Raw genomic sequence first — 17130 nt, 5'->3', positions numbered from 1 at the left:
GTACCATGAAGGCAGAACCATTCACTTTGCATTCAGATCCAGTTCTGTCAAAAGTGTTAACAACACAGTGTCTGGTTGAGGTCTCAGGCTTCTGAATCGAGTGTAGGCCCGATGGGTATGAGAATACCAGGAAACACCTGTGGTCAGATGTTTCTTGGAAGGAGTCAGTGAAATCAATCTGCTTTTCATCATATACTTTGGTAAAAGATGTCACATCAGTGGAATCACTTTTGGAATCGTGTGGGATGCAAGTCAAATACGTTATGATTAAGGCAGAGACCACAAGGCACAATGCGCTGCAGGGAGTGGGGGGGGGGGGTGTACTGCTGGGAGTGGGGGGGGGGTGTGCTGCTGGGAGTGGGGGGGGGTGTGCTGCTGGGAGTGGAGGGGGAGTGCTGCTGGGAGTGGGGGGGGGGTGCTGCTTGGAGTGGGGGGGGGTGTGCTGCTGGGAGTGGGGGGGGTGTGCTGCTGGGAGTGGGGGGGGGTGCTGCTGGGAGTGGGGGGGGGTGCTGCTGGGAGTGGGGGGGGTGTGCTGCTGGGAGTGGGGGGGGTGTGCTGCTTGGAGTGGGGGCGGGTGTGCTGCTGGGAGTGGGGGGGGTGCGCTGCTGGGAGTGGGGGCGGGTGCGCTGCTGGGAGTGGGGGGGTGTTCTGCTGGGAGTGGGGGTGCACTGCTGGGAGTGGGGGGTGCTGCTGGGAGTGGGGGGGGGTGTGCTGCTGGGAGTGGAGGGGGAGTGCTGCTGGGAGTGGGGGGGGGGGTGCTGCTTGGAGTGGGGGGGGTGTGCTGCTGGGAGTGGGGGGGGTGTGCTGCTGGGAGTGGGGGGGGTGCTGCTGGGAGTGGGGGGGGTGCTGCTGGGAGTGGGGGGGGGGGTGCTGCTGGGAGTGGGGGGGTGCTGCTGGGAGTGGGGGGGGTGTGCTGCTTGGAGTGGGGGCGGGTGCTGCTGGGAGTGGGGTGGGTGCGCTGCTGGGAGTGGGGGGGTGTTCTGCTGGGAGTGGGGGTGCACTGCTGGGAGTGGGGGGTGCTGCTGGGAATGGGGGGGTGTGCTGCTGGGAGTGGGGGGTTGTGCTTCTGGGAGTGGAGGGGGGTGTGCTGCTGGGAGTGAGGGATGCGCTGCTGGGAGTGGGGGGGTGCTGCTGGGAGTGGGGGGGTGTGCTGCTGGGAGTGGGGGGGGTGCTGCTGGGAGTGGAGGGTTGTGCTGCTGGGAGTGGAGGGGGTGCTGCTGGGAGTGGGGGGGTGCTGCTGGGAGTGGGGGCGGTGTGCTGCTGGGAGTGGGGGGTGTGCTGCTGGGAGTGGGGGGGGGGTGTGCTGCTGGGAGTGGGGGGGGTGTGATGCTGGGAGTGGGGGGGGTGTGCTGCTGGGAGTGGGGGGGTTGTTTCGTCCATGTTGACCAAGATGTGAGCTTTCAGAGTTTGCGGGGGACTCTGGCAGCAGCTCAGCGCTTGCCTTTGTCTCTCGCTCGCTCACCGTCTGACAGGCTGCTGACATTTAGAGAACAAGCCCTGCATCTGGCAGCTGGAATGCAGAATCAGACACTCTGGTATTTCTTCCTCTTCCAGGGAATTACCTCATCACTGAAAGGGAGAGGCGGTCGGTGAGGGGAAGTCTTCACCGCATCATCTGTGACCCAGGAACGCAGGGTGCTGCCAACTCTGGTGAGTGGGGAGGGGCTTGTGGGTACATAAAAGGTGTCGCGCCAGACGGAGTGTCACAGCACGGAACAAGCTCCCCACAGCTCCAAGGTAAGGGGATTCCTTCCAAAGGGCTCGCTCCATGTGAGACTCTGTGGTTTTGTGAGTCTGTGTGTGTGTGAGACTGTGTGTATCTGTGAGTGTCTCTCTGTATGTGTGTGTTCCTGTGAGTCTGAGTGTATGAGTCTGTGTGTGTGACTCCTTATGTGTGTGTTCCTGTGAGTCTGTGTGTGTGTCTTTGTGTGTGTGTGTCTCTGTATCTGTGTGTTCCTGTGAGTCTGTGAGTCTGTGTACGTGTCTTTGCGATTGTGTGTGTCTCAATATGTGTGTGTGTGCGTGTGTGGGTCTCAATATGTATGTGTGCGTGTGTGGGTGAGTGTGTGTATGTCTGAGACTTTGTGTGTGTGTCTGTGTGTTCCTGTGAGGCTGTGTCTGTGTCTTTGCGTGTGAGTGTGTGTGTCTCTGTGTGTGTGTTCCTGTGAGTCTGTGCATGTGAGTTTGGATAGATGCAAGGCTATGAAGAGAGAGCGGGGCAGTGGGATTAGTTTGGGATTGATACAGGGCTATGGGGAGAGAGCGGGGCAGTGGGATTAGTTTGGGATTGATACAGGCCTATGGGGAGAGAGCAGGGCAGTGGGATTAGTTTGGGGTTTGATACAGGACTAAGGAGAGAGAGCGGGGCAGTGGGATTAGTTAAGGATTGATACAGGGCTATGGGGAGAGAGCAGGGCAGTGGGATTAGTTTGGGGTTTGATACAGGACTAAGGAGAGAGAGCTGGGCAGTGGGATTAGTTAAGGATTGATACAGGGCTATGGGGAGAGAGCGGGGCAGTGAGATTAGTTTGGGGATTGATACAGGACTATGGGGAGAGAGTGGGGTAGTGGGATTAGTTTGGGGATTGATACAGGGCTATGAGGAGAGATCGGGGCAGTGGGATTAGTTTGGGATTGATACTGGGCTATGGGGAGAGAGCGGGGCAGTGGGATTTGTTTGGGGATTGATACAGGGCTATGAGGAGAGAGCGGGGGAGTGGGATTAGTTTGGAGATTGATACAGGGCTATGAGGAGAGGTCGGGGCAGTGGGATTAGTTTGGGATTGATACTGGGCTATGGGGAGAGAGCGGCGCAGCGAGATTAGTTTGGGGATTGATACAGGACTATGGGGAGAGAGTGGGGTAGTGGGATTAGTTTGGGGATTGATACCGGGCTACGGGGAGAGAGCAGGGCAGTGTGATTAGTTTGGGATTGAAACAGGGCTCTGGGGAGAGAGCGGGGCAGTGGATTTAGTTTGGGGATTGATACAGGGCTATGGGGAGAGAGCGGGGCAGTGGATTTAGTTTGGGATTGATACAGGGCTATGGGGAGAGAGCGGGGCAGTGGGATTAGTTTGGGGATTGATACAGGGCTATGGGGAGAGAGTGGGGCAGTGGGATTAGTTTGGGATTGATACAGGGCTATGGGGAGAGAGCGGGGCAATGGGATTAGTTTGGTGATTGATACAGAATTATGGGGAGAGAGTGGGGCAGTGGGATTAGTTTGGGGATTGATACAGGGCTATGGGGAGAGAGTGGGGCAGTGGGATTAGTTTGGGGATTGATACAGGGCTATGGGGAGAGAGTGGGGCAGTGGGATTAGTTTGGGGATTGATACAGGGCTATGGGGAGAGAGTGGGGCAGTGGGATTAGTTTGGGGATTGATACAGGGCTATGGGGAGAGAGTGGGGCAGTGGGATTAGTTTGGAGATTGATACAGGGCTATGGGGAGAGAGTGGGGCAGTGGGATTAGTTTGGGATTGATACAGGGCTATGGGGAGAGAGTGTGGCAGTGGGATTAGTTTGGGGATTGATACAGGGCTATGGGGAGAGAGTGGGGCAGTGGGATTGGTTTGGCGATTGATACCAGATATGCGGATTGCTTGAGCGGTGGTGTGTGTGCTGCAGTGTGGGGACAGTTTATGGCAGTACTTGGGAACAGTGCTATACAGTACCACAGGTATTGTAAACAGACCAGTGAACGGCCTCTTTACACATTCTCCCTTCCCTCTCTCCCTCTCTGTCTCTCTCTCTGCCTCCCTCTCTCTCTGCCTCTCTCTCTCTCTCTGTCTCTCTCTCTGTCTCTGCCTCTCTCTCTCTGTGCCACTCTCTCTGTTTCGCTCTCTCTCTCTGCCTCTCTCTGCCTCTCTGCCACTCTCTCTCTCTTTCTCTCTCTCTCTGTCTCTCTCTCTCTCTCTCTGTCTCTCTCTCTCTCTCTGCCTCTCTGCCACTCTCTCTCTCTGCCTCTCTCTTTCTCTCTCTCTCTCTGCCTCTCTCTCTCTCTCTCTGTCTCTCTCTCTGTCACTGCCTCTGTTTCTCTCTCTCTCTCTCTCTCTCTGTCTCTGTCTCTCTCTCTGCCTCCGTGCCTGGAAAGCTGTTGCCCTCATCCCCCCCCCATCCTATCTCCCCCATCCCCCTGTTCAATCCACACTTTGACTTGGTTGGTCCTGCCTGGGAATTCCCGGCTAACAGTCAGTGGTTAGGATTGGACGGTGAGTGGGAAGGGGAATGGGCCAAGGCTGCTGGGTGCCAGTGATGACATCAGCGGGAAGAATAAACAGAGGCTGTCTCACATCTGGGCAGTGGCATTCTGGGGCAGAGCATCACACTGACCTTCCACCTCCGACCTTTCCTCTTTGGCCTCAGGTGGGATGCATGGACCCCAGAGATATGTAATGGCCAGAGAGGGATTGGGTCTAGGAGCATCACCCTGATGGATTTGGAGACAGAGAGAGAGACAGAGAAACTGAGAGAGAAAGCGACAGAGAGAGAGAGCAACCGAGAAAGAGCAACAGAGACAGAGAGAGAGAGAGAGACAAGGAGAGACAGAGAGACAAAAGGAGAGACAGAGAGACAAAGTAAGACTGAGAGAGGGAGAGAGATAGTGACAGAGGAACAGAGAAAGAGGGAGAGAGAGAGAGAGATAGAAAGAGAGGGAGATAGAGAGACATGCAAAAAAAAGAGGGACAGACAGAAACAGTTTAGGTCTAGTCAGCGAGAGACAGACAGACACAGTCGGGCAGACTGATACTGGTTTATCTGTGGGATGTTGTATGTGCTGATTCCAGTGAATCTATGATGACCTGAGCTCTCTCCCTCTCTCTGCAGATCTGTCCAGCTCAGCTCAGCACTGCTTCCGAATTTCAACAGCACAGACACAAGACCATTCTGTTCCTCCGACTCACCAACAAGACAACCATGAGCTGCAACATCTTTGGGTTCCTGGTGGTGGGACTTGTACTCCTGGGTGTAGACCAGCAGGCAGAGGCTTGTAGCTGTGGCCCAGCACATCCTCAGCAGGCCTACTGTCAGGCTGATGTGGGTGAGTGTCCCTGAAGGAAACTGCATTCACTGGCATTGTGTACAATGGGAAAGGGTTTGGGTCCATTGGGATTGTGTACAATGGGAGTGAATGGGAAGAGGTTTGGGATTGGGTATAGTGGGAGTGAATGGGAAGGGGTTTGGGATTGGGATTGTGGACAGTGAGAGAATGGGAAGGGGTTTGGGATTGGGATTGTGTACAATGGGAGTGAATGGGAAGAGGTTTGGGATTGGGTATAGTGGGAGTGAATGGGAAGGGGTTTGGGATTGGGATTGTGGACAGTGAGAGAATGGGAAGGGGTTTGGGATTGGGATTGTGTACAGTGGGAGGGAATGGGAAGGGGTTTGGGATTGGAATTGTAGACAGTGGGAGTGGATGGGAATGGGTTTGGGTCCATTGGGATTGTGTACAGTGGGAGTGAATGGGAAGGGGTTTGATATTAGGATTGTGTACAGTGGGAGTTAATGGGAAAGGGTTTGGGATTGGAATTGTGGACAGTGGGAGTGAATGGGAAAGGGTTTGGGATTGGAATTGTGTACAGTGGGAGTGAATGGGAAGGGGTTTGGGTCCATTGGGATTGTGTACAGTGGGAGTGAATGGGAAGGGGTTTGGATCCATTGGGATTGTGTACAGTGGGAGTGAATGGGAAAGGGTTTGGGATTGGAATTGTGGACAGTGGGAGTGAATGGGAAGGAGTTTGGGTCCATTGGGATGGTGTACAGTGGGAGTGAATGGGAAGGGGTTTGGGTCCATTGGGATGGTGTACAGTGGGAATGAATCGGAAGGAGTTTGGGTCCATTGGGATCATGCCAAATGTAGCCCCTCTGTTGTAAACCATCCTTACCCTCTACTCGTTGAATGCAAGAAAGACACTAACAGAAAACCAGGAGTTTGGGCTTGAGGCCTTGAGTCTATGTCTGGACTTGGGGGCTTGGTCGTGGCTTTGAGGCCTAGTTGTCTATGTGCCCAGGCCTGAGGCCGTGGCATGGACTCTGCACTTGAGACCTGAGGCCATGGTTACCCTCAAGTCATGAGGCCTCTGTCTGACCTTGAAGCCTGGGGCCTTTGACTGATCTTGAAGCTTGAGGCCTGTGTCTCTCCTTGAGACCTCGGGCCTGTGTCTACCTTGAATTTAGTTTTAAAACACTTGCAAATACAAGTGACCATCAGTATAAGTGACCAGGCTGCTGTCATAGAAACCCCAGCCAGTCCACTTCTGGCCGGGAACCCTGACGTCCTTGCCCGCTCTGGGATTCGATGTGACTGCAGATGCACACAGTCAACCTGGTTGATCGCAGACTGCCAATGGCCATTAACCCATGCCAAGCTGTGGACAAAGGGTGCGGCCACCATCTCTTTAGCACAAGGAAGTTACAAATGGACAATAGATGCAGTCCTTGCTAGTGAGACCCACAGATAGAACTTCATTGTCCAACAGAAGAGATAGAACCGAGCGCCAATTCATCAAAGCCACAACTTAACTAATGTTTTCCTCTCAAGCCTTCCAATCCTCTGAAATTTCAGCACTCCTTCAACCCAGCCACCGCACTGCACCCTCCCTAACTCAGTAACCTCCCCCAGCCCCCAGGACCCTCCCTATCTTTGTGACCTCCTCCAGCCCCTACAACCCTCCCTATCTCTGTGACCTCCTCCAACCCCTACACCCCTCCCTATCTCTATAACCTCCTCCAGTCCCTACAACCCTCCCTATCTCTGTAACCTCCTCCAGCCCCTACAACCCTCCCTATCTCTGCAACCTCATCCAGTTCCTACAACCCTCCCTATCTCTGTAACGTTCTCCAGTCCCACAACCCTCCCTATCTCTGCAACCTCCTCCAGCCCCTACAACCCTCCCTATCTCTGTAACCTCCTCCAGCCCCCAGGACCCTCCCTATCTCAATAACCTCTTCCAGTCCCTACAACCCTCCCTATCTTTGTGACCTCCTCCAGCCTCTACAACCCTCCCTATCTCAATAACCTCCTCCAGTCCCTACAACCCTCCCTATCTCTGTAACCTCCTCCAGCCCCTACAACCCTCCCTATCTCTGCAACCTCATCCAGTCCCTACACCCCTCCCTATCTCTGTAACGTTCTCCAGTCCCACAACCCTCCCTATCTCTGTAACCTCCTCCAGCCCCTACAACCCTCCCTATCTCTGTAGCCTCCTCCAGCCCCTACATCCCTCCCTGTCTCTGTAACCTCCTCCAGCCCGTATAACCCTCCCTATCACTGTAGCCTCCTATAGCACCCCCCTTCTCTGTAACCTCCTCCAGTCCCTACGACCATCCCTACCTCTGTAACCTCCTCCTGCCCCCACAACCCTCCATTTCTCTGTAACCTCCTCCAGCCCCTACAACCCTCCCTATCTCTGTAATCTCCTCCAGCCCCTACAACCCTCCCTATCTCTGTAACCTCCTCCAGCACCTACAACCCTCCCTATCTCTGTAACCTCCTCCAGCCCCTACAACCCTCCCTATCTCTGTAACCTCCTCCAGCCCCTACAACCCTCCCTATCTCTGTAACCTCCTCCAGCCCCTACAACCCTACCTATCTCTGTAACCTCCTCCAGTTCCTGCAACCTTCCCTATCTCTGTAACCTCCTCCAGTTCCTGCAACCTTCCCTATCTCTGTAAACTCCTCCAGCCCCAACAACCTCTCTATCTCTGTAACCTCCTCCAGCCCCAACAACTCGTCCTATCTCTGTAACCTCCTCCAGTCCCTACAACCCTCCCTATCTCTGTAACCTTCCCCAACCGCTACAACCTCTCCATCTCTGGAACCTCCTCCAGCCCCAACAACATCCCTATCTCTGTAACCTCCTCCAGCCCCTACAACCCTCCCTATCTCTGTAACCTCCTCCAGCCCCGACAACCCTCCCTATCTCTGTAACCTCCTCCAACCCCTACAACCCTCCCTATTTCTGTAACCTCCTCCAACCCTGCAACCACAAAGATAAAGAAAGTGAGAGTGGGAGATTGTGGGAGAGTGAGAGGAAGTTACAGAGAGAGTAGGAGAGAGTGAGAGAGAGAAGGAATGCAAGAGAGAGAGAGGGGGAGAGAGAGAGAGACAGAGCAAGAGTAAAAATGAGTGAGACAGAGGGGAGAGAGGGAGCGAGAGATTTAGAATAAGTGAGAGAGTGAGGGAAACGGAATGAGAAAGAGTGAGTGAGAGAGAGCGCGAAAGAGAGAGACAGAGCAATAGCGAGAGAGAGAGCGAGAGGCAGAGAGAGAGAGAAAGAGAGCGATGAGAGGGAAAATAACATAACCAAAAGTTGTTTTGTTGGGGTGTGGCTGGGAATGAGGTCGGTTAATTGTCCCCCACTGTTGCTGATTACAGTTTGCAGTGGATCTGGCATTGATTCTGTGAAATATGACCTCACCGAGTAAATGGTGATCTCTGTGACTCATGGTCTGCCTGATGTGGCACCCGTTTCAATGCCAACTGTCCTCAACACTTTCCGGAACTCATTGCCCCAACTTACTTCCCGTCTTGACCCCTCCCGGGCTCCTCCAACTACTGCATCCCCCCATCACCCGCCTTCCCCACACCCTCCTGCCCAAAAACGTGGAGTTTGATCTGGTTTGGAAGCTGTAGCTCATCGACCATCTTCAACACTCACTCCCTCCACCACCGACGCACAGCGGCAGCAGCGTGTACCGTCGACAAGATGCTCCGCAGCGACTCGCCAAGGCTCCGTCGACAGCGCCGCCCAAACCCGCCACCTCTACCCCCTAGAAGGGCAGCAGACGCCATGGGGAACACCCACCGCCTGCAAGCTCCCCCCTCTGAGCCCCCTCCGCCACGCACACACCATCCCGACTTGGAAAATGTCAACCGTTCCGTCACTGTGGCTCCCGAACAGCGGTGAGGGTGTACTTGCATGGACTATAGCGGTTCAAGATGGCGGCTCACCCACCACCCTTCCCAAGGGGCAATTCGGGATGGGGGATAAATACTGGGCCTTGACACAGAGAGAGAGAGAGATAAGGAGAAAGAGGGGGACAGGGGGACAGAAAGAGAGAAAAGGACGGAGAGATAGAGATACAGAGGGAGAGAGACAGTAAGGAGAGAGTGACACACAGAGAGAACTAGAGACAGAGACAAGTATAGACACAATGAGAGAGAGAGGGAGGGAGAGAAACATAGCGAATGACAGAGGGAGGTAGAGACAGAGAGGGAGTTGGAAGTTGAGGGCGAGAGAGAGGGAGAGAGGTTGAGTGCCCCCTGGCAGCTGAAGGCACAGCTGCCAATGGTGGAGTGATGGGAATGGGGCGGGGGAGGGCAACACCTCAGGAGGCCTGAATCACACCTAGGCCTCAGGATTCCTCAACTCAGTTTCAGCCCAGGCTTGAAAGTTAACTTGACACAAAATCTTGGCCAAGTGAGGCCTTTCCGATAACCAGGCCTAACTCCTAACTTTCCACCCCCGACAAGGCCGCCCACCCCACACACACCTTCACCCCACCATCTCCGGCTCCTAATCACACGCATATTTTCTCATCTGCAGTGATCAAGGGGAAAATCATCGGATCAAAGGTGATTGCCATGGACAACAGCAGTGACCCAAATGCCTTTCAATGGATACGGTACGAAGTTCAACAGCAAAAGGTACGTCAACTTCCACTGATCTGGAGAGCCACACTGCGCAGATCCTCCTCCACATCACTTCAAACAAGCCAGAAGAACAGGAGGAGGCCATTCAGCCCCTCTTGAACCTGTTACACAGGAACAGGAGGAGGCCATTCAGCCCCTCTCTCTCTCGAGCCTGTTACACAGGAACAGGAGGAGGCCATTCAGCCCCTCTCTCTCTCGAGCCTGTTACACAGGAACAGGAGGAGGCCATTCAGCCCCTCTCGAGCCTGTTACACAGGAACAGGAGGAGGCCATTCAGCCTCTCTCTCTCTCGAGCCTGTTACACAGGAACAGGAGGAGGCCATTCAGCCCCTCTCGAGCCTGTTACACAGGAACAGGAGGAGGCCATTCAGCCCCTCTCGAGCCTGTTACACAGGAACAGGAGGAGGCTGACCTTTAACCCCCCCCTACCCCCGCTTTACCCAACAAAAATCTATCATTCTCAAGGTTGAAATTTCCATTTGATGATTTTTGTCGGTGAGAGTTCCAGATTTCAACCTTCAGGCTCCTGCTATACTCAAGATTTTTCACACTTCACTCCCTCTCCTCGCTGACTGACACAGCCTCCCAGAGAGGTTTTAAAATCCTCAACTTCATTCCAAATCACCAATGATCCGCATTCCCCTCCCTATCTCTGCAGCCCCCTACAACCCTCCCTATCTCTGTAACCTCCTCCAGTCCCTACACCCTCCCTATCTCTGTAACCTCCTCCAGCCCCTACAACCCTCCCTATCTCTGTAACCTCCTCCAGCCCCGATAACCCTCCCTATCTCTGTAACCTCCTCCAGCCCCGACAACCCTTCCTATCTCTGTAACCTCCTCCAGCCCCGACAACCCTTCCTATCGCTGTAACCCCCTCCAGCCCCTACAACCCTCCCTATCTCTGTAACCTCCCCCAGCCCCTACCAGCCTCCCTATCTCTGTAACCTCCTCCAGTTCGTACAACCCTCCCTATTTCTGTAACCTCCTCCAGCCGCTAGAACCCTCCCTATCTCTGTAACCTTCTCCAGCCCCTACAATTCTCCCTATCTCTGTAACCTCCTCCAGCCCCTACAGCCCTGTCTATCTCTGTAACCTCCTCCAGCCCCTACAACCCTCCCTATCTCTGTAACCTCCTCCAGCCCCTACAACCCTCCCTATCTCTGTAATCTCCTCCAGCCCCTACAACCCTCCCTTTCTCTGTAACCTCCTACAAACCTCCAAGATCTAAACTCTGCAATTCTCTCCCTAAACCTCTCCGCCTCTCTCTCTCTCTCTCTGTCTCTCTCCAAGTGTCCCTCTCTCTGTCTGCCTGTCTCTCTCTCTGTCTTTCTGCCTCCCTCTTGTCTCTGTCTGTCTGTCTCTCTCTCTCTCCCCGTCTCTCTGTCTCACTCTCTCTGTCTCCCAGTCTCTCTCTCCTCCTTTAAGACGCTCCTTATAAACCTCCCTCTGTGAGCGAGCTGTTGGTGGCCTGTCCCTGATGTCTCCCGATAGGGCCCAGGGTCAGACTCTGTCTGATTGGCGCTGCTGTGAAGCGCCTCGGGGAATGTTGAAAGATGTGAAAGGTGCTACAGGAATGCAGTTTGTAGGAGGTGCCGGCTGATGGTGGGGTTACGAGATTGTCCTGCGTGGGGCTGAGGTTGGCGGGAGTGAGGCGAGGCCTGGGCCCTGGAGGAGGCTGGCGAGTAACTCTGCATCTGTTCCCCTGGTCCCCGTGCCTGCAGATGTTCAAAGGATTGGAGAAGCTGGAACGGGTTGAGTACGTGTACACTCCCCGGGCAGAATTTGTGTGCGGCATGGTGCTCCATCCTGAGGAGATGAACGAGGATTACATCCTAACAGGTAGGCCAGAACTCTGAGTATTCCCTTCCCCTGGCCTTTCCCCTCGGAACGTCGGCCCAATGCCTGCCCAACGCCCCCCGATTCCCTCCCCCACCGATCCCGCTCACCACCTCCTCCCAAATCAGAATTCCAACTATCCGACTGCAGGCGGGGACAACTGGAGAGATTCCCACTGTAATGTTCCCTCCACCGTTTCCTCCCCATAGGCACCATGAGCACAGACGGGAAGATCTACATCAATATCTGCAGCTTCAACAGACCCTGGAGCCAACTGACAAGCGCACAGCAAACCAGCTTGGAAGGCAGATACCAGGCTGGCTGTCAATGCACGGTGAGTGAAGCTCCCTCCACACTGTCCCCATCAAACACTCCCGGGACAGGTACAGCACGGGGTTAGATACAGAGTAAAGCTCCGTCTACACTGTCCCCATCAAACACTCCCGGGACAGGTACAGCACGGGGTTAGATACAGAGTAAAGCTCCCTCTACACTGTCCCCCATCAAACACTCCCAGGACAGGGACAGCACAGGGTTAGATACAGAGTAAAGCTCCCTCTACACTGTCCCCATCAAACACTCCCAGGACAGGTACAGCACGGGGTTAGATACAGAGTAAAGCTCCCTCCACACTGTCCCCATCAAACATTCCCAGGACAGGTACAGCACGGGGTTAGATACAGAGTAAAGCTCCCTCTGCACTGTCCCCATCAAACACTCCCAGGACAGGTACAGCACGGGGTTAGTACAGAGTAAAGCTCCCCCCACACTGTCCCCATCAAACATTCCCAGGACAGGTACAGCACGGGGTTAGTACAGAGTAAAGCTCCCTCCACACTGTCCCCATCAAACATTCCCAGGACAGGTACAGCACGGCGTTAGATACAGAGTAAAGCTCCCTCTACAGTGTCCCCATCAAACACTCCCAGGACAGGTACAGCACGGGGTTAGTACAGAGTAAAGCTCCCTCCACACTGTCCCCATCAAACATTCCCAGGACAGGTACAGCACGGGGTTAGATACAGAGTAAAGCTCCCTCTACACTGTCCCCCATCAAACATTCCCAGGACAGGTACAGCACGGGGTTAGATACAGAGTAAAGCTCCCTCCACACTGTCCCCATCAAACACTCCCAGGACAGGTACAGCACGGGGTTAGATACAGAGTAAATCTCCCTCTACACTGTCCCCATCAAACACTCCCAGGACAGGTACAGCATGGGGTTAGATACAGAGTAAAGCTCCCTCTACACTGTCCCCATCAAACACTCCCAGGACAGGGACAGCACGGGGTGAGATACAGAGTAAAGCTCCCTCTACACTGTCCCCATCAAACACTCCCAGGACAGGGACAGCACGGGGTTAGATACAGAGTAAAGCTCCCTCTACACTGTCCCCATCAAACACTCCCAGGACAGGTACAGCATGGGGTTAGATACAGAGTAAAGCTCCCTCTACACTGTCCCCATCAAACACTCCCAGGACAGGTACAGCATGGGGTGAGATACAGAGTAAAGCTCCCTCTACACTGTCCCCATCAAACACTCCCAGGACAGGTACAGCACGGGGTGAGATACAGAGTAAAGCTCCCTCTACACTGTCCCCATCAAACACTCCCAGGACAGGGACAGCACGGGGTTAGATACAGAGTAAATCTCCCTCTACACTGTCCCCATCAAACACTCCCAGGACAGGTACAGCATGGGGTTAGATACAGAGTAAATCTCCCTCTACACTGTCCCCATCAAACACTCCCAGGACAGGTACAGCACGGGGTGAGATACAGAGTAAAGCTCCCTCTACACTGTCCCCATCAAACACTCCCAGGACAGGGACAGCACGGGGTTCGATACAGAGTAAAGCTCCCTCTGCACTGTCCCCCATCAAGCACTCCCAGGACAGGTACAGCACGGGGTTAGATACAGAGTAAAGCTCCCTCCACACTGTCCCCAGTTACCCAGAGGCCCAGGCTAACACCCTGGTTGGCAAGGGTTCAAATCCCAATACAGCAGCTGCTGGAATTTAAATCCAATTCATAAAATCTGGAATTATGAAGCTGGTCTCAGCGAGGGCGGCCATAAAACTATCATCGATTGTAAAAATCCATTCACAGATATCGAGGGAATCGTAAATATTTAGGGGAAAGGAAATCTGCCGCCTTCCCCCGATCTGGCCTACATGTGACTCCAGACACCCCACAAATGTGGTCGACTCTTCCCTGCCATTCTGAAATAGGCCCAAGAGAGACACTCAGTTTAAAGGGGGTATTAGGGATGGGGAATAAATACCCAGCAATGCCCAGAAAGAATGGAAGAAAAGGGACTCCTTGTGTGTGGAACCGTCTGCGGTGTCGGTGTCCTGGCGCCTCTCCCACTCGAGTGAACGGTGCTTCTAACTTCTCTTCCCCCGCCTGTGTCTCCGGTAGGTCATCCCTTGCTTGTCTCTGCCGTGCGGTGTGACCGCAGATAACCAGTGCCTCTGGACTGACGGGATCCTTACCGGGAACTGGAACGGGACTCAGAGCCAGCGTTTCACCTGCAGCATGAAGGATTCGGGCCTGTGCCGGTGGGTGCCAGTCAGATACAACATGCGGAGAGAGGCCCAGTAACGGCGCAGGGGGTGGCCCAAAGGACGGGGTCAACCCTGCCCCGCCATAATGTCGAGATTGCTGCTTTCTGTCACGCAGGTGTGCCTCAGCTCTTGCTCCCCCGCCCACACCCTGCTTCCGCTGTCAAACGCCCTCCGTTCTGAAGCCCGCTCCATCGCTCGGCTTCTCACGCCCCCCCTCCCAATCCTCCCCTCTCCTCGAGTTAATGTGCCTCGAATCAATTCCTTTATCCGGGGTGGGGGAATCCTTCTCATACCATCGGAGGAGGGGGTGCGCTTGGCATGCAAGGTCAATTGTGCTTCCGACCCCAGCGCTGACCAAGCCCAGAACCTGCCATATCTGGCCGCGGCAGCCATTTTGTAAGTAAAACAGCCGGGACTGGAGGCGTCGATCTACCTCGAACAGAGCCCCCTCGCCAGCCCTTTAAGCAATGCCTCAATGTTTCCCCCTTCCCCCTCTTCACACCCTGCACCCACTCCTCTCCAACCATCCACCCTGCCATGTGTCTCAGACAGAGGACCCCTCACATTGGCTACTGCAAAGCATGCTGGTCGCCAAGGTCAGCAAGGGGAGCCGATGGCCTAGTGGTATTATCGCTAGACTACTAACCCAAAAACTCAGCTAATGTTCTGGGGACTCGGTTTCGAATCCCGCAGACGGTGGAATTTAAATTCAATTTGGGGTGGCACAGTGATTAGCCAAGGACACGGGTTCGATTCCCGGCTTGGGTCACTGTCTGTGTGGAGTTTGTACATCCTCCCTGTGTCTGCGTGGGTTTCCTCCGGGTGCTCCGGTTTTCTCCCACAGTTCAAAGATGTGTGGGTTAGGTTGATTGGCCATGATAAATTGCCCCTTAGTGTCAGGGGGATTAGCAGGGTAAATATGTGAGGTTACAGGAATAGGGCCTGTGTGGGATCGTGGTTGGTGCAGACTTGATGGGCTGAATGGCCTCCTTCTGCACTGTAGGGATTCTCCGATTCTATGACCTCCTTGGCCCTGACATGTGCGCCACTCGACCTGCGGCACCAGGCAATCGAACGGGTGGTTTGTCCGGATGAATTCTTCCCGCGGACAAGAAATGGTCACTGCCGTTTCACGGGCTGCCCCCGTTCAATCTCTTTCTCTCGTCCCCGTTCCCAGCACTTCATTCCCCAGTCTATGGTCATTGCCAATAATTTATCATCTCCCCGCCCCGTTCCCACCCCTCGGTGGACTGGGTGGCGCATTGGGAAAAGTCAAAGCGCGAAGCGTTGAGGGCGCCACCACTGCGGAGTGCTCATGCCGCTGCGCTCCCAGGATGTGGACACAGGTGAATTTGTGAGGCTCGATCGATCCCTGCTCCCGTGCTTACCTCTGCCAATTACCTAAACCACAGCCCCATTGCAAATAGACTGACAGCCTTTTCCAACAAAATGGCTGCCTCTTCCAACAAAATGGCTGCCTCTTCCGACAAAATGGCCGCTTTTTCCAACAAGATGTCCTCCATTTCAAACAAAATTGCCACCATTTCAAGACGCCCTCCATTTCAAATGAAATGGCTGCCTTTTCCGACAAGATGTCCTCCATTTCAAACAAAATTGCTGCCATTTCAAGGTGTCCTCCGTTTCAAACAAAGCAGTCGCCTTTTCAAACAAGATGGCCGCCATTTTAAAGGCTTCCTCAGTATAAAGGAGATTTCTGCCTCTTTTTCTTCTAGATAACTTATTATTTCTATTTGTAATATGCAGCGGTTTGGATGAATGTGAAAGTAAAACATACATCACATCTCCGTGTGGTAACAAGGTCAGAAAGGCCAAACCGAAAATTGTTATGTCTGGATATTTTTTAATGAATTAATAAAGATACCGTAAGTCACAAATTCTTCATTGCTTTGTTGTCCATTAATGTTACAACAAAATGGCTCACAATTTCAGGAATCAAGTGTCTCTCAGTCCCCTCTCTCTCTCTCAGGGAGATATCTGTACACTGACTGGTGTCTCTCAGTCCCCTCCCTCTCAGGGAGATATCTGTACACTGACTGGTGTCTCTCAGTCCCCTCTCTCTCAGGGAGATATCTGTACACTGACTGGTGTCTCTCAGTGCCCTCCCTCTCAGGGAGATATCTGCACACTGACTGGTGTCTCTCAGTCCCCTCTCTCTCTCGCTCTCTCTCAGGGAGATATCTGTACACTAACTGGCGTCTCACAGGAAGATATCCATACACTGCAAAAAGACACACACACCCCTCTCCTGAAAATAATAAGCTGGGGGGAGAGGTTAATGGAGACATGTTGTCTGAGAGGTCTCAGACATAAAAGGGTAGAGATGTTAGGTTTGTGCATTTGTAACGAGGCGTCATGGTGTGTTTGAGACACAAGTAAGTTGATTGGATCGAACATTTGTATTTTTTGGATAAGTTGAGGGCTCAAAGGAAAGGTGCAGGTGACATGAAACACTTTGAACTGTGCGGCAGTTCCATGGGCAAACAGAAGAAGGTATATTACATATTAATCAGCCGAATGCAGCGACAAAATCAAATCCGAGCGATTTTTGGCCAGAATTCTCCGACCTCGCCCGCGTCTGGTATTCTCCTGTCCTGTTGCAGCGAATGGAGTTTTGGCTAAGTGTCAAATCAACCGTTCCCACTGGCAGCAGCGGCGGGGCATGAACGGGATCTGGGAATGCCGGCCTTCATATTTGGAAGGATTTGAGTTTCACGCGAAGTTTAAATCGCCCATCCAACCACGCCAGGGAAGTCTTGGGCTGCGAGAAGCAGTCTTGTCTCGAAAGTTTTCTTGGAGTTCCACATCAGCAGAGTGGAAACGTGTTCGAGAGGTCGTGTGGTATTCTTTTATTAAAATGACAACAGCTTTGCTCTGGGTAATATTACTGTTTTTTTATAATTAAACATCAGTAGGGGAGTGTTGCCAAGAAGGTAACTAGGCTTGTGGGGCTGTAGGGAGTCTTTTGGGAAGGCAACATTTTAATGAATTTTAGCTGTGTAACTGTAATCTCAGGTGCTTAAGTTTTCTTTTCCTTTTAATTCTAATCTT

At 53.5% G+C, this 17130-nt stretch overlaps 2 protein-coding genes across 2 annotated transcripts in view; one reads left to right on the top strand and one right to left on the bottom strand.

Annotated features, from left to right (window-relative positions):
* Positions 1-17130, bottom strand: part of LOC144487611 (synapsin-2-like) — a gene marked incomplete at its 5' end in the record, with an annotated part of 139874 nt that overhangs the window by 83289 nt on the left and 39455 nt on the right. The gene's annotated exons all lie outside the window — the stretch shown is intronic.
* Positions 1672-15959, top strand: LOC144487610 (metalloproteinase inhibitor 4-like). Its single transcript, XM_078205699.1, has 6 exons — positions 1672-1737; positions 4828-5041; positions 9549-9649; positions 11377-11494; positions 11701-11825; positions 13916-15959. Exons 2-6 carry the CDS (start codon positions 4918-4920, stop codon positions 14096-14098), a joined length of 651 nt encoding a protein of 216 aa, XP_078061825.1. The 5' UTR covers positions 1672-1737; positions 4828-4917; the 3' UTR covers positions 14099-15959.

The sequence above is a fragment of the Mustelus asterias genome, unplaced genomic scaffold (assembly GCF_964213995.1).
Source record: "Mustelus asterias unplaced genomic scaffold, sMusAst1.hap1.1 HAP1_SCAFFOLD_924, whole genome shotgun sequence".
Classification (NCBI taxonomy): Eukaryota; Metazoa; Chordata; class Chondrichthyes; order Carcharhiniformes; family Triakidae; genus Mustelus; species Mustelus asterias.
The sequence above is the reverse complement of the archived record's forward strand: the minus strand, read 5'-3'. Positions and strand labels throughout refer to the sequence as shown.

What these genes read in the sequence shown, in the direction of transcription:
- LOC144487610 (XM_078205699.1), top strand. Translation starts at nt 4,918, where the DNA reads ATGAGCTGCAACATCTTTGGGTTCCTGGTGGTGGGACTTGTACTCCTG. An exon ending in ACGAAGTTCAACAGCAAAAG is followed by an intron (nt 9,650 to 11,376) that starts GTACGTCAACTT and finishes CCGTGCCTGCAG; the next exon opens with ATGTTCAAAGGATTGGAGAA. An exon ending in CGAGGATTACATCCTAACAG is followed by an intron (nt 11,495 to 11,700) that starts GTAGGCCAGAAC and finishes TCCTCCCCATAG; the next exon opens with GCACCATGAGCACAGACGGG.